At 48.4% G+C, this 15166-nt stretch overlaps 1 protein-coding gene across 5 annotated transcripts in view; it reads left to right on the top strand.

The window, feature by feature from the left end:
- Nucleotides 1-13728, top strand: part of C1QTNF7 (C1q and TNF related 7) — a 50178-nt gene extending 36450 nt beyond the window's left edge. For 4 of the 5 annotated variants that reach the window (XM_079991724.1, XM_079991723.1, XM_079991722.1 and 1 more), the window contains 2 exons: nucleotides 11786-12031; nucleotides 12700-13728. In XM_079991724.1, coding sequence (XP_079847850.1) covers nucleotides 11794-12031; nucleotides 12700-13331 — 870 coding nt within the window. In that variant the 5' untranslated portion in view covers nucleotides 11786-11793 and the 3' untranslated portion in view covers nucleotides 13332-13728. Of the gene's footprint in view, nucleotides 1-10399; nucleotides 11446-11785; nucleotides 12032-12699 lie in introns of those variants that run through there. The other variant, XM_079991725.1, reaches the window with a different exon arrangement.
- Nucleotides 13729-15166: the final 1438 nt, after the last annotated feature.

Genomic DNA, 15166 nt, shown 5'->3' with positions numbered 1-15166 from the left:
GAAGGCGTCCGGTTTTGCTGCTACAGGTGCACCATGGCATTTCTGCGCTCCTCCAAGCGGTCATTCCTTCTCTGGTCACTCTGGATACATGGTCTGACTGTCTGTTTCCAAGCACTGTGGTCATCTGCAAGGGATTCCCCTTCCCTGACACCTGCATGGGAAAGGACCCCCAAAACACACATGGGTACTGTTGACTCATTTGTGGCACAGGAAGTTCAGTTGGTTGCAACAGCTTAGTCTTAATCAGCTTTCTAGAATGAGAACGGAAGTGTATGCTAAACTGTGTAGGGGGAAAAGTGTTTCTGTCAGCTGAAGGAAAGTGGTTTCAGGAAAACACGTCTAGAGATACAGATGGAATTTGCACTGCAGACTAAAAGAGAATGTGCTGGGACAGTAACAAGCAAAACCACGTTATACAACTGTGTCTGGGATGCTTTGCTTACTGTGAATAAATGGGCAACTGATGAGTGTTCAGGGACTTTCACAAAAGATATCCATGAATCTTTTGCTAGCCCCTGGCTGTTTCAAAGCTACAATTTCTGCTTTTAAAAAACTGGTTTATTAGGAAGCCAACAATTTTCATCTAATAAAAGGAAAAGAGAAATGGTATGAATGCAGTTTTGCAGTTAAAATCAGGGAGCATCAGGGGTAGGCTGAGACCTTAGCAAGTGTTGACTAAGACTAGAGTGCAGAGTTGGAGCACGGTAGACTTTGGTGGAGGGGATATCTGTTGCAGAACGAGCAGCTTTGCTGCCTGATTTGATGAGTCCCCTTCCAACAGATTGTGCTTCAGTATTTGTAAATAAAACTGTTAAGTTGTGGGTTGACATAACAGACGGCACAGCGATTTCTCCAAGTAGCTCTTTATTTTGTAAGCTGGAATAGAACTGACTGCAAACCGCTCAGCCGGCCTGCTTTTATAGGCAGCCGGCTGTCAACATTGTAGCAACAACAGCCCAGAGTTCCCGCCTAAAATAACTGACGTGGACCTGAGTGAAAACTATCTACAGACCTGAGTGAAAACTATATACAGTATCCCCCTGCTGGCCCAGGGTGAAACTTCACTACATAACACCCCTCCCCACCGAGATAAGGCGTTAGTTACAATTGTAATGGTTTCCTTATATACAGCACTACGCGTAATGGTTCAATTAGGCACAAAAGCATATCGGTTACATTTCCCATACTTAGACCAACAGTGATACATGTCCAACAACATAGTCCTTTAAATAAGTTGGGCGCTTGGGAACTCTGCCAGACCGCCGGGGACTGGTAGCCAAGTCCGGAGGGCCACACAGTTCTTGCTGAGGCTGTGGTGCGACCCTAGGTGGCGTTGGAACCAACTCCCCTGGATCCGCTGCTGTGGGTGGAGCCTCCGCAAGTGGAGTGGTCTGAGTCTGTGGTAAGTCTGGCAGACCCTCTGAAGCGGCTTGGTTCGGTTCCACGCTGGCAGTTTGCGAGGGAGGTGTAGGTGGGGCCTCGCCATCTGTACGTGTCTCTTCTGGAGCCGCAAGCGCAGTTGGGGGCACCTCGGTAGTGTCCAAGTCCCCAACCCTGCGCCTAAGCTGGTCTATGTGCCGTCGCCACAAGCGTCAGTCTTCGAGTGCCACCTGGTACGAGCGAGGTCCAGTGACTCCAACTACTGTGGCTGGCACCCAAGGAATGTCCCCCACATAGTTCCGGGCAAAGACCTGGTTTCCTGGGACAAATGACCGTGGCGCGTTGGCACAGCCTGGGGGTTCAGCCACGGCAAAGTCCGGGTGTAGCCGGTCGAGCGGTGACCTGAGGCAGCAGCCCATAAGCAGTTCAGCAGGACTCCTCCCTGTGGCCGCATGGGGGGTGATGTGTTGCACGAACAAGTATTCGGCGACCCGCTCATGCCAGTCTCCCCGGTCCAGGCGCGCCAGTGCCTCTTTTGCTGAGCGCACCATTCTTTCTGCTTGCCCGTTGCTGGATGGATGAAAGGGTGCCGTTAGGGCATGGCGGATGCCCAGTCCCAAAAGATACCGCTCAAACGTGCCTGACGTGAACTGCGGTCCGTTGTCAGAGACAAGGACATCAGGACACCCATGCATTGCAAACAGGCCTCGCAGCACCCGGATGACAGCTTCGGTAGTGGTGGAGGGCATCAGGGCGACCTCCAGCCATTTGGAATAGGCGTCCACCACTACCATAAAGGTCCGGCCGTGAAAGGGGCCAGCCAGATCGATGTGCACCCTCGACCAGGGTGTCTTTGGCGTCCCCCAGGTGTGTCCCTTAGCTGCCGGTGGTGCAGGCCTCGACTCTTGGCACGCTTGGCAGGCGGACACCCAGGCAGTGATGGCATCGTCCATATTAGGCCACCAGACGTAACACCGAGCCAACGCCTTCATTTTGACAACTCCCGGGTGGCCAACGTGCAGAGCCTCCAGGACGCGCTGACGGAGTCCCTGGGGAATCACGACGCGGTCTCCCCACAGCAGACAGCCGCGATGAGCTGAGAGTTCATGTTGTCTGGTTGCGAAGGGCTGGAACTCCGATGCAAAAGGCCCCCTCCACACCCAGTTGAGCACCCGGCTGATGGTGCGATCCTGGGCAGACGCGGAGGCCACAGTGGCAGCCGATACAGGCGCTGCCGGAAGATCCTCAATCAGAAGGAGCGATGAAGCTGGAGCCGGGTCTTTCACAAATGCTGGAAGAGGGCAACGGCTGAGGGCGTCGGCATGGCCCATCGATTTCCCCGGGCGATGGATGAGCCGGTAGTGGTAGGCAGCCAGGAAAACAGTCCATCGCAGCATGCGTGGCGAGAGGACCGGTGGAGTTGGACGATCACCGGCGAGGAGGCCCAGGAGTGGCTTGTGGTCAGTGATGAGGTCAAAAGTCCTGCCATAGAGGTATTCATGGAACCTCTTCATTCCAGCCACAAGTGCCAGTGCCTCCTTGTCGAGCTGGCTGTAATTCCGTTCCGTTGGAGATAGCGTCCTGGAAAAGTAGGCGAGCGGTGCTTCTCTTCCGTCTGGAAAACGGTGACTAAGGACAGCACCGATGCCAAAAGGTGAGGCGTCGCAGGCAAGGGCCAGCGGCCTGGATTCACTGTACTGTACCAGCACACTGTCTGATGAAAGGAGAGCCTTGACCGCGTTGAAGGCCGCCGTCTCCCGATGACCCCAGGCCCAAGGCGTCTTAGTGCTAAGGAGTCGGTGAAGAGGCTCAGCCACTGTGGCTTTGTGGGGCAGGAACATGTTATAAAAGTTCAGCAGCCCCAGGAACGCCTGCAACTCCGTCTTGTTCTTTGGGGTGGGGGCCTGCTGGATAGCGTGGATCTTGGATGTGGTCGGGTGAAGGCCGGAGGCATCGATAAGATAGCCCAGGAACTCTACCTGTGGAACGGCGATCTGGCACTTCTCCCTCTTTACCTTGAGCCCGGCCTCTTGGAACCTGGTCAGCACGGCACGGAGGCGCTCGAACAGCTGCTGGTGTGAGTCTGCAGACACCAAGACGTCATCAAAATATGGTACCATGCCCGGAAGCCCTTGCAGGAGACGCTCCATAAGGCTTTGGAAGATGCCAGGAGCCACACTCACCCCGAACTGCAACCGGCGGCAACGGAATGCCCCCCGGTGGGTGACGATCGTCTGGGCTTCAGCAGTGGCATCATCGACTGGCAGTTGTTGATAGGCTTGGGCAAGGTCCAGCTTAGCGAAGACCTTACCCTCACCCAGGGAATGCAGCAGGTGTTGGACAACAGGAACTGGATAAGCGTGCTGCTGAAGTGCCTTGTTGATCGTGCACTTGTAGTCAGCGCAGATTCTCACCGACCCATCTGGCTTGACAGGCGTGATGATGGGGGTTTCCCACTTGGCGTGGTCAACCGGCTCCAAAACTCCTTGGGCGATCAGTTTGTCCAGTTGTTCGTCCACCTTAGCCTTGAGAGCAAAGGGAACCCGGCGTGGCTTTAGCTTGATGGGGGCGACTTGTGGATCAAGGCTAAAGGAGATGGGCGTACCTGTATATTGTCCCAAGGTGCCGTCAAAAACCTCGGCAAAGTCTTTGACCAGACCCTCAGTCTCTGCGTTAGAGATGCAGTTGATGCCGGTGACTTCCAGGCCGAGGGCATCAAACCAGTCTAGCCCTAGGAGGCTTGGCCGCTGACCTTCGACCACCACCAACCGGAGCAGGCCCGAAAAATCCTTGAAGGCGATCCGGAACCGGCCAACGCCTACCACGGGAATGTCGTTTCCCTGGTAGTCTCTCAGGTGTACGCGATGAGAGTCGAGTTGCCTTTTGGACACTCTGGGTACCAGTCTTTTGATGGTGCTCCATGACACGATGGACAGGGCAGACCCGGTGTCGATCTCCATGTCACATGGAGCTCCTTCAATGAGCACCGTGACGTTCAGCTTGCGTCGCGTAGGCGAGTCGGTTTGGCCAATCGTGGTTCCAGACGAGCAGCGGCAGTTGGTGAGAGCGAAACAACTTTCCTTGGCAGACTGGAGTGAAGACTTGGACTTGCGAGTCGATGAAGGGGGGGTGTCAGACGGAGCCGATCGGCAGACCTTAGCGATGTGGCCCCTTCTGGAACACTTCCTACAGATGGCGTCTCTGAATCGACACTTGGCACGGGAATGGTTGCCTCCGCAGCCGGCACATTCCGGTTGGCCCTTGGACTTCTGTTGGAACTTCCTGCGCTCCCGCTTTGTCTGGTGCACATCATCGTCTTCACTGGAGGATGCCTCATCACTGCTGGCCTCTTCGTGATGCACCGGAACTGGCTCCCTAGCAAGACGCGGGCTGCTGGACTTGCGGATCTCCTGGGCGGAGCGTTCAGCAGCTTCTGAGGCCACAGCCTCCTCAGTGGCTTTCTGTAGCGTGAGGTCTGGCTTGGCGAGGAGACGCCGTTGCAGATGGATGTCCCGGACCCCGCAGACGATTCGATCCATCAGGGCATCGTCTAAGTCTCGGAACTCACAGTGCATTGCAGCCTGTCGCAGGGCGGTGGTGTAGTTGTTGATTGACTCCCCCTCTGCCTGGTTCCGGTGGTAGAACGCATGGCGGGCAGCAATCTTGGACGGCTTTGGTGCGTAGTGGTTGCGGAGCTTCTCTTGGATCGTGTCCCATGGTGTTGCCTGGACTGCTTCAGGCGCAACCAATGCTCGGGCCATCTCAAACACCTCAAGCCCACAGAGGCTGAGGAATAGGCCCCGCTTCCGATCCTTTGATACTGCTGTCAGCTCGTTGGCTTGGAGGTAGCAGTCAAACCGAGCGAGGTAGGAGTCCCATGATTCAGAGGCTGGCGCAAACGGCGGTAGAGGCACAAGTGAAGCCATGATTCCGATGCCGGCGTGAAGGGCGATGGATGGAACACAGTGCTCTTAGCCAGAACAGTCAGCTCTGAATTGGTTCTGTCCAGTGATTTCGCTCAGTGATTTCGCTCTGTGATTCAGCTCAGTGATTCAGCTCAGTTCAGAGGCTGGCTGCATCTGGCTGTGCTCTGATGTCCATCGATCCCACCTTCGTCGCCAGTGTTAAGTTGTGGGTTGACATAGCAGACGGCACAGTGATTTCTCCAAGTAGCTCTTTATTTTGTAAGCTGGAATAGAACTGACTGCAAACCGCTCAGCTGGCCTGCTTTTATAGGCAGCCGGCTGTCAACATTGTAGCAACAACAGCCCAGAGTTCCCGCCTAAAATAACTGACGTGGACCTGAGTGAAAACTATCTACAGACCTGAGTGAAAACTATATACAGTATCCCCCTGCTGGCCCAGGGTGAAACTTCACTACATAACAAAAACAAATATTTGTTAATAAAGCAAAAAATAAACTATAACTCTCCAGTGCTATCTCATACAAAGGAAGCTAAGTACTTCAACCCTGGATTTCTCACCCAATCAGAGAAATTGAAGCACATAATGGCAGAATATTTTTTTGCTTAGCTGGTTTTGCCAAACCACCAACTTAAAACAACAACAAGATTCCATTCATATGTTGTGAGTCATATACTGGATCTGTTGCTCTATATTCCTCCTTATAGCATCAGTATGGAACAAAGATTGTTTGGTCTACAATTTCATCTGTATTAAGTGGTACCTCCTGCAGCAAAAGCATTAATTCTTGTTTTGGCTACAACAGCTGATCAGATTTTAGTGGCCCTTAAGCCTGCAGGGGAGAACTGCACACGAGCCCATGATGCATCCATTATATTCAATTTTACTGCTTTTAATTTTAACAACCAGTAAAGTTGTCCCACCTCCAGCATTCTAGAACTGAGATGTAGAAATGTCACTGTAGTCGTGCCGCTTTAACAACAGAACTTGCCACAGTTTGAATGACTGTTTTCATAAGTAAAATTTGGCAGGGGTTCTGTATTTGCTATAGAAAATATTTGACATTTCAGACATTTGTATTTCACATGTTTGAAAGCAGTTGACAAGACAGCTAACTTCCAAGTTCTGCAGCGCCTGAGTCAAGAAAAATACAACCAACTTGTTCAGGCACAGGTCTACATGCCAAAATACTTTGATGATATTATTTGCCTATTATGTGATCAAATGACTTTAAGCGATTTTATGAGGGGAAGGAGTATTGTATATTGGAATGAGTTAGATTGGTTAGATTGTGAAAACAGAGCTTCGAGAGGCTGGTGGACAAGTGAGCCGCCATTGCTGAAGGTACTCATCTGATTTATTCCAACCAAATGGCCCTGTTTGCATATTTACCCGGCCAAATATCCTAATTCTGAGGCAAGGGAGCAATTAGTGCAGTGGCAGTTGGTGCCTGTGGAGTCTGACAGGGCAGAGGGCAGAGAGACCAACAGCAGATTCCAAAAGATTTAAAGAAAGTATTCATGTACGCCACCAGTGGCGTAGCGTGGGTTGTCAGCACCCGGGGCAAGGCAAGTAATTTGCGCCCCCTAACCCGTGGATTTGCGCCCCCTAAGTGAGGAGGAATTAAAGAACCTTTTATTGAGGGTGAAAGAGGAGAGTGCAAAATATGGTCTGAAGCTCAACATCAAAAAAACGAAGATCATGGCTACTGGTCCCATCACCTCCTGGCAAATAGAAGGGGAAGAAATGGAGGCAGTGAGAGATTTTACTTTCTTGGGCTCCATGATCACTGCAGATGGTGACAGCAGCCACGAAATTAAAAGACGCCTGCTTCTTGGGAGAAGGGCAATGACAGGCCTAGACAGCATCTTGAGAAGTAGAGACATCACCTTGCCAACAAAGGTCCGTATAGTTAAAGCTATGGTTTTCCCAGTAGTGATGTATGGAAGTGAGAGCTGGACCATAAAGAAGGCTGATCGCCAAAGAATTGATGCTTTTGAATTATGGTGCTGGAGGAGACTCTTGAGAGTCCCATGGACTGCAAGTAGATCAAACCTCTCCATTCTGAAGGAAATCAGCCCTGAGTGCTCACTGGAAGGACAGATCCTGAAGCTGAGGCTCCAGTACTTTGGCCACCTCATGAAAAGAGAAGACTCCCTGGAGAAGACCCTGATGTTGGGAAAGATGGAGGGCACAAGGAGAAGGGGGCGACAGAGGACGAGATGGTTGGATAGTGTTTTCGAGGTTACCAGCATGAGTCTGACCAAGCTGCGGGGGGCAGTGGAGGACAGGAGTGCCTGGCGTTCTCTGGTCCATGGGGTCACGAAGAGTCGGACACGACTAAACGACTAAACAACAACAACAACAACCCTACCCCTAACCCCCAGATGTTGCACCCGGTGCGGCCGGGCCCCCCTGCCCCCCCCCACGCTACGCCACTGTACGCCACCACCGCAGCAAGAGTTGTGATTGCACAGAACTGGAAAAGGGAATGTTTACCGACCAAAAAAGATTGGTTGACCAAATTAATGGAGTACGTGGAGATGTACAAGTTGACTGGGCAGATAAGAGATCAAGCAAAACAAAAATTTAAAAAAGATTGGAACATATTCAAACAATATTTGAAAGACTATTATAGGGAAGTTGAAATCTGTAAAAATAAAATACTAAATACTAAAGTACTAAAATATAGCGGAAAATCAGGAAAACAAACTCAAAGACGTGTTAAGAGAGGCATTCAAATAAGTAAAACTGAGGACCCAAGTAAGAAGGGGGAGGGAAGTCAAGTATAATAGGAATATGAATGACTCAAGCAATTAAGCACAAACTTTTGTTTTTGTTTTCTTTACTTTTTATTATTTAGAAATACATGTTTTGCCATGAACGTAAATTAAAAGAATAGAGATGATTTGCAGAGAGAGAGAGAGAGAGAGAGAGAGAGAGAGAGAGTTGAGGACAGGCAGAGCTGAGGGATTCTATCTAGCCCCTTCCTCCTCCCTGCTGAGTTCTACAAGCGGCCACACAAAAACTAAGGGGAAAGAAGTCAGTGTAATAGTGGTGGAGGCAATGACTATTGGTTGTTAAGTCAGGAGAGAGGTGGGTGCTGACTGAGGGCAGTTTCGGCTAATTGGGAGAGTGCTGTTTGTCCTGAAGGCAGGGGGTGGCCCATCCCATTTTGCTGCCTGAGGCGAAATGGGAAGGTGCCGCTCTTGCCCACTGCTGCTTCCTCCCTCCCCACTGCTCTGTTTACTGGAAGCAGCGGCTTCCGACGAGATCTCACGAGACTTCATGAAAGTCTTGTGAGATCTGGCCAGAAACTGCCACATCTCTGGCAGGGGCAGCAGGGCACCCGTGGGGGCACCAACCAACCCGTGCGATTCTACCACCCGAGACAGCTGCCTCAGTCCGCCTCATGGGTGGGCCCTCGGCCTAAAGGATCGTTCTCCAATGAACACAGGCCTGAGATGCATCCAACATGGGGGGGGGGTTGATATCACACATGTGCATGATGTCACACGTGTTGCATGGGAGAACTGTTGTATCAGGAGAGGCCGCCCAGACCTCCTCCTGATGCGACATTCTTGTGCCAGGTCACGCTAGTCTGTGCACTGTCTCCTGATGCTGTGGGGCCCAGGGCAACGTCCCACCAAGCATCCTCTGCCCCCCCTCCCCCAAGATTGAGGGGGAGCTGAGCCCCATCCTAGATGACATGGGGGGGATGTAGAAGCCTCAGCCGCATACAGTTGGCATACCTGCCACTGAATCAGCCCCCTTCCACACCCCTCTGCTGTGGTTCCCCAGCCCCCATTACCTGAGGCTAGAGGCTAATAATAACAGAGACACCTTATTTCTGTGGTTTAAAGTTGCTTTAATATGTTTAATATTGTGCCTTAATTGGTGTAACCTGCCCTGGAATCTTATGGTGAAGGGTGAGTTAAGTAATAGTAGTAGTTCTCATCATCGTCATCATCATCATCGTGATAAAAATAATAATGATGACAGACCATCCAAGTGTCCCTATTTTCCAGGGACATCCCTGATTTAGAGAAGCCGTCCCAGTCCCAGTTTCTGATTTCCTGGAATGTCCCACTTTTCCTTAAAGGTAAAGGGACCCCTGACTGTTAGGTCCAGTCACGGACGACTCTGGGGTTGTGGCGCTCATCTCGCTTTATTGGCCGAGGGAGCTGGCGTCCAGCTTCTGGGTCATGTGGCCAGCATGACTAACCCGCTTCTGGCAAACCAGAGCAGTGCACGGAAACGCTGTTTACCTTCCCACTGGAGCGATACCTATTTATCTACTTGCACTTTGATGTGCTTTCGAACTGCTAGGTGGGCAGGAGCAGGGACCGAGCAATGGGAGCTCACCCCGTTGCAGGGATTTTCCTTAGGATGTCCCCATTTTCAGTGAACGGTATGGTGTTATCCGACCCCTGAACCATCTGAAGGCACTCCTGTATAGGGAAGGGTTTTTATGTTTAATGTTTTATTATGTTTTTATACATGTTGTAAGCTGCCCTGGGCAACTGGGGCAACCCAGCAAGATGTGTGGGGTATAAATAGCAAAATGATCATTATGGAATGGGGCGTTCCTATTTGCAGCAGATAAATGTTGGAGGGTATGTGATGATGGCGGTGATAGGTTCGTGTCTGAACACATTCACAACAGTATTTCTTAGCTTTTCTACTGTAATGGTACAGTACACATGAACACACAACCACAGAGGCAGACTCTGGGGCTAAATCGATGTCTATGAAAAGTATGTGGTCTCATCAAGGCCAACTGGTTTAGGTAACAGTAAAGGTAATGGACCCCTGGACGGTTAAGTCCAGTCAAAGGCGACTATGGTGTTGTGGCACTCATCTCACTTTAAGGCTGTGGGAGCTGGCGTTTGTCCAGTTTTCTGAGTCATGTGGTCAGCATGACTAAACAGAGTGCACAGAAATGCCATTTACCTTCCCGCTGGAGCGGTACCTATTTATCTACTTGCACTTTGACGTGCTTTTGAACTGCTAGGTTGGCAGGAGCTGGGACGGAGCAACGGGAGCTCACCCCGTCGCGGGGATTCGAACCACTGACCTTCTGAACTGCAAGCCCAAGAGGCTCAGTGGTTTAGACCACAGCGCCAGCTACATGGCCTCAGTGAATTGTATAGAAGTTATTATGCAGAAGGTTGCTCTACAAGCTGTTCAGCATTTCTCCAAGTTGATCCTTGACAGATTGTGTTGGCTCTAGTAACCGGTGTGTATTTTGTAATGTTTTTGCTGGCACATACATTAATTATTTTAGTGTCAATTTTACAGAAAGAAAAGGAAAACAATGAAAACAACATCCAGCTACATTCATATTTCTGTATTTCATCTTGGCATCATGTACAAAATGCAGGCAAAATGCTACCTCTTGCTTTGGCAAAGTTTGCAAGGCGTCTGATTGCTCTGTCTTAGGGCCGAGCTGGATGTTTGCAGGAAGATGCTTAGCTGAGGACCCCGCTACACCCTAACAGCTGCAGAGCAGTGGGCAGGGTGTAGTTTGCAGCAGAAGAAAGCAGTGCTTGGCAGGGCTACACAGGCCCGGCAGCAGAGTCAAGCAACTGGTTTCAGGCAGCGTCATGGAGCATAGACAGGAATTGATGTCTGAATGGTACAGCAAGAATTGAGGCCATATGGTGTGGAAGGGTGCCACTTGACTCCAGTTTAGGCAGCAAAATCTCTTGGGCCAGCCCTGAACTCTTCCACAACCCTCCTGCCACCATGTTGTTTATGAGTTCCTAAAATGGAAATGGTTTACTGGTGTTTTGTAGATTGCCAGATGACTTAGCGCAGATTTTCTGTCAATTTTCTGTTCCCTGCCATCCCATCCTTTTGCTGTATAGCATTGCCAGGCATAACATTCTCTTCCAAAAGTAAAAGCTGGCATAAATTAATTGGTTGTCACAAGCCACATAGTCATACACATGTAATGTTTTTCAGGAGCAGAACTGTCAAATCTTTTTTCTTAATGCTAGATATATATTTTCGCAAGAGCACCGGGGGAAATTGCCCATGGAAAATAACGCTTTTAAGGTTGAGGCCCAAATTGCTTGCCAAGCAAATACAGTAGGTGGGCCTCCTGCAACTGCACATAATTTGGTCTTCTAAAATAAGGTATGCTATTGAGATTGGCATAGTATATTTAGGTGTTTTTTTCTGCCTGAAACAAAGTCTATTGGTAAGATGCTTACAGCCTAAGCTTTAGCGCATTTACTTAGAAGGAATTGCTTAGAAATTAATTATTTTCATAAAACCATCAAGGAGCACCCTAACTGATGGAACATAAAGATGTACATAATTTGTATATTTTGATATGTGCGCACCTAAAATGTGTTGTTATGTACCTATATGTGTGTATAAATGCACATATTTTAAACAAGTGCCCATCAACTACTGTTAAAGTTTGAACTAAATAAGATGAATTGATTGTCTGCACATTTTGCATTTTTTCCAGCACCAGAGATGTTTGTGTTGTTCTGTGTCACAAGTTTGGCCATCTGTACAAGTGGGCAGCCTCTTCTCAGCCAGTTTAAAGGCGAGCATTATTCCACAAGATACGTATGTAGCATACCTGGGTTGCCAGGTGCTGCAGGTCTTCCTGGAGATAATGGATTACCTGGACCTCACGGGCGCATTGGGATCCCGGGACGAGATGGCCGAGATGGCAGGAAGGGAGAAAGGGGCGAGAAAGGCAATCCAGGTACTGAATATTCATTCTCTTCTTTCTTTCTTTCTTTCTTTCTTTCTTTCTTTCTTTCTTTCTTTCTTTCTAAAACAAAACTCTATCAAAACCATTTTATAATACTGAGTGGTGTTCAGCTAATTTTACTCAATGTAATCACAGGGAAATTATTGAGCCTGGCTAGGTTAGGTTCATTTATTTCAGTAGGTCTACTCTGAGTTGAATACCACCCCTAGATTCCAATGCCAGCCCTGTAAAATGCTTTATTGGAAGTATTCAGCACTACATAATTCAAATTTGTTTAATTTTGTATTGATTGTCAGGAGTTCATTGCATTTGTTCCATTCAGTTGATTCTACTTGATGCAGCTCTAAACTAAACTTAACTTGCTCTCTTGGAAATGAATATTTTTAATTTAAAAAACAGACAAGATTCACATTGTATACTTTGATAGCCCATGTATTTTGGTGGAGACAGTGGGAGTCCTGCTATCAGAGAAATATATTCCTGGGACAAATAAAGGAAGAGAATTCTTTAAAGCTATATTGCCACTGGCTGTGCGCTTCATTTCTATCTAATAATCCTGGATTTTTTGTGTGCTTGATAATAACTGGATGCTAGCCAACTAAGTCACATATTAGAGCCTTTGAAAACAATGGATTTAAGTGACTTTCTTCTCTTTTAAGGTTTAAGAGGAAAGACTGGCCCTGTAGGACCAGCTGGGGAGAAAGGAGACCAAGGAGAAGCTGGCAAAAAAGGACCCACCGGGTCAGGAGGTGTTAAAGGCAGCGTGGGTCCCGTGGGTCCCGTTGGTCCCAAGGGGGAGAAAGGAGACAGAGGGAAACCAGGTTTACCAGGAACCTGCAAGTGTGGGCAAATAGTTCTGAAATCCGCCTTTTCTGTTGGGATCACGACGAGTTACCCGGAGGAAAGGCTTCCAATTGTTTTCAACAAAGTCCTTTTCAATGAAGGAGGGCATTACAACCCTTCGAACGGGAAGTTCATATGCGCCATCCCAGGGATCTATTACTTCTCCTATGACATCACTTTGGCAAACAAACACCTTGCCATTGGCCTGGTCCACAATGGGAAGTTCCGGATAAAGACCTTTGATGCCAACACAGGGAACCATGATGTTGCTTCCGGGTCCACCGTGATGTACCTTCAGCCGGAGGACGAGGTCTGGCTTGAGATCTTCTACACGGATCAGAACGGTCTCTTTGCCGATCCGACGTGGGCAGACAGCCTGTTTTCAGGATTCCTCCTGTATGTTGATACAGACTATCTTGACTCCCTATCAGATGAAGATGAATTGTGAGGCTGGAGATAAGCGGCCTCTAAGTGAACACAAGACAATGAACAGAATCTGGCCTTCGCTGTTACTGAGACAAATCAAGGGAGGGTTTTTGTTTTGCTGTTGAGGCCTCCGAAGCAGAATACTTCTCTTGCAGTAACAGATGCTGTCTGCTGTTGCTTTTATTAAGCAGATGGTTCTCCTAAGTCGATGTACATAACAGTTCTCTCAGAAACCATGCTTATAATATTTAAGCAAATGTATGATAATGTACATGCAGTTTTATATAAAATATGTTGAGTAAATGACTGGATTACTATTTCTGTAAAGCTAAATATAAATGATATCTGTGGTAAATACTTTTATGGTTCAAGGGAGGTAAGTGTTAATAAAGTAATGCAATAAAAAATTGCAAATACAATTATACTGCTGTTCACTCTTTGAAATGATTTGACAACAGTCAAGACTTGGGAAAGTGTGCAAGCTGATTCCTGTACGCCTTCCCTCCACCTTAATAGCCACCCTGTGTTGCAAATAGGAATGGAATTTTCTGGGAAAACTCAAAGCCAAATGTATCCACACAGTTTTTTTTCAAATTCCCATACTGAGCCTTAATCTCATCAAGCAGCTAAAATTACAAACAATTCCACGCATAATATATGTGTGTTTATAAAGGCCAGGTTTCCTAAGTTAAGTTGCACATAAGCATATAATATTAAAAGGTAAAAAAGGTAAAAAAGGTAAAGGACCCCTGGACGGTTAAGTCCCGTCAAAGACGACTCTGGGGTTGCAGCGCTCTTCTTGCTTTCAGGCCGAGGGAGCCAGCATTTCTTCACAGACAGCTTTCCAGGTCATGTGTAGCACTTGAATAAACCACTTCTGGTGCAATGGGACACCGTGATGGAAACCAGAGTGCACAAAAATGCTGTTTACCTTCCCGCCACAGCAGTACATATTTATCTACTTGCACTGGCGTGCTTTCGAACTACTAGATTGGCAGGAGCTGGGAAAGAGCAACAGGAGCTCATCCCGTCATGGGGATTTGAACATAAGACGAGTCTGCTGGAGCAGGCCAATGGCCCATCCAGTCCAGCATTCTGTTCTCACAGTATCCAACTAGATGCTTGAATCTGCCACTGGTTCAAGACGGGGTGATGCACCACTTCATCCCGGAATTGATGACTAAGATTCTACCCAATACCTTACCTCAGCGCAGCCAGATTAAATGCATTGCTGGCCAGCAGGGTATGAAAGCAGACAGTGCCTGGCCAACCAGTGAGACCCTGACCAGAAATAAGGGCTTCTGATTTGCCCACTTGAACTTAAGGTTTTGTCAGGCAATTATGCCCAGCAAACCAGTCACAAAATGATCTGTAGATGGCTGCTAGGGGAAAAGGGGGAGGCTGTAAATATGGCCCACCCAGGAAAGGGGGTGAGCGGCCATTGCTGAGCCTCCTTACCCAATTGCACTCTCATTTTTCATCCCTGCTTATAACACATTTTCATAGCAGCTACTTCCAAATTGATCGTCGAAGTGATAACATGGCAAAAGGCAAAAATAATTCATTAATTCCAGCTGTGCTCTAAGTGCAGCTACTCACCCTCTGTGTTAACAGCCACATAAAGCTAAAATGAAGTGTGGACTCACAAGTGTCTTAGCCACACCTATGACTGAAATTGAGTCACTAATATACGTAGCGGGAAAGACAGATGTTACCCTTTAATGGGGTCATGACAGCAATGGAAAAGTGAGTTCAGTTTCCTTAGATTTCCCCATGTGGATTATGTATTTTCAACTGCTGAATAATATTGGCATGCATTTCCTTAAACAAGAAACATCTTAATCATTGCTCTTGTAG

Source organism: Podarcis cretensis, assembly GCF_951804945.1.
Source record: "Podarcis cretensis genome assembly, chromosome: 9".
NCBI lineage: Eukaryota > Metazoa > Chordata > Lepidosauria > Squamata > Lacertidae > Podarcis > Podarcis cretensis.
Note: the sequence above shows the minus strand (reverse complement) of the source record. Positions and strands in the feature narration are given on the sequence as shown.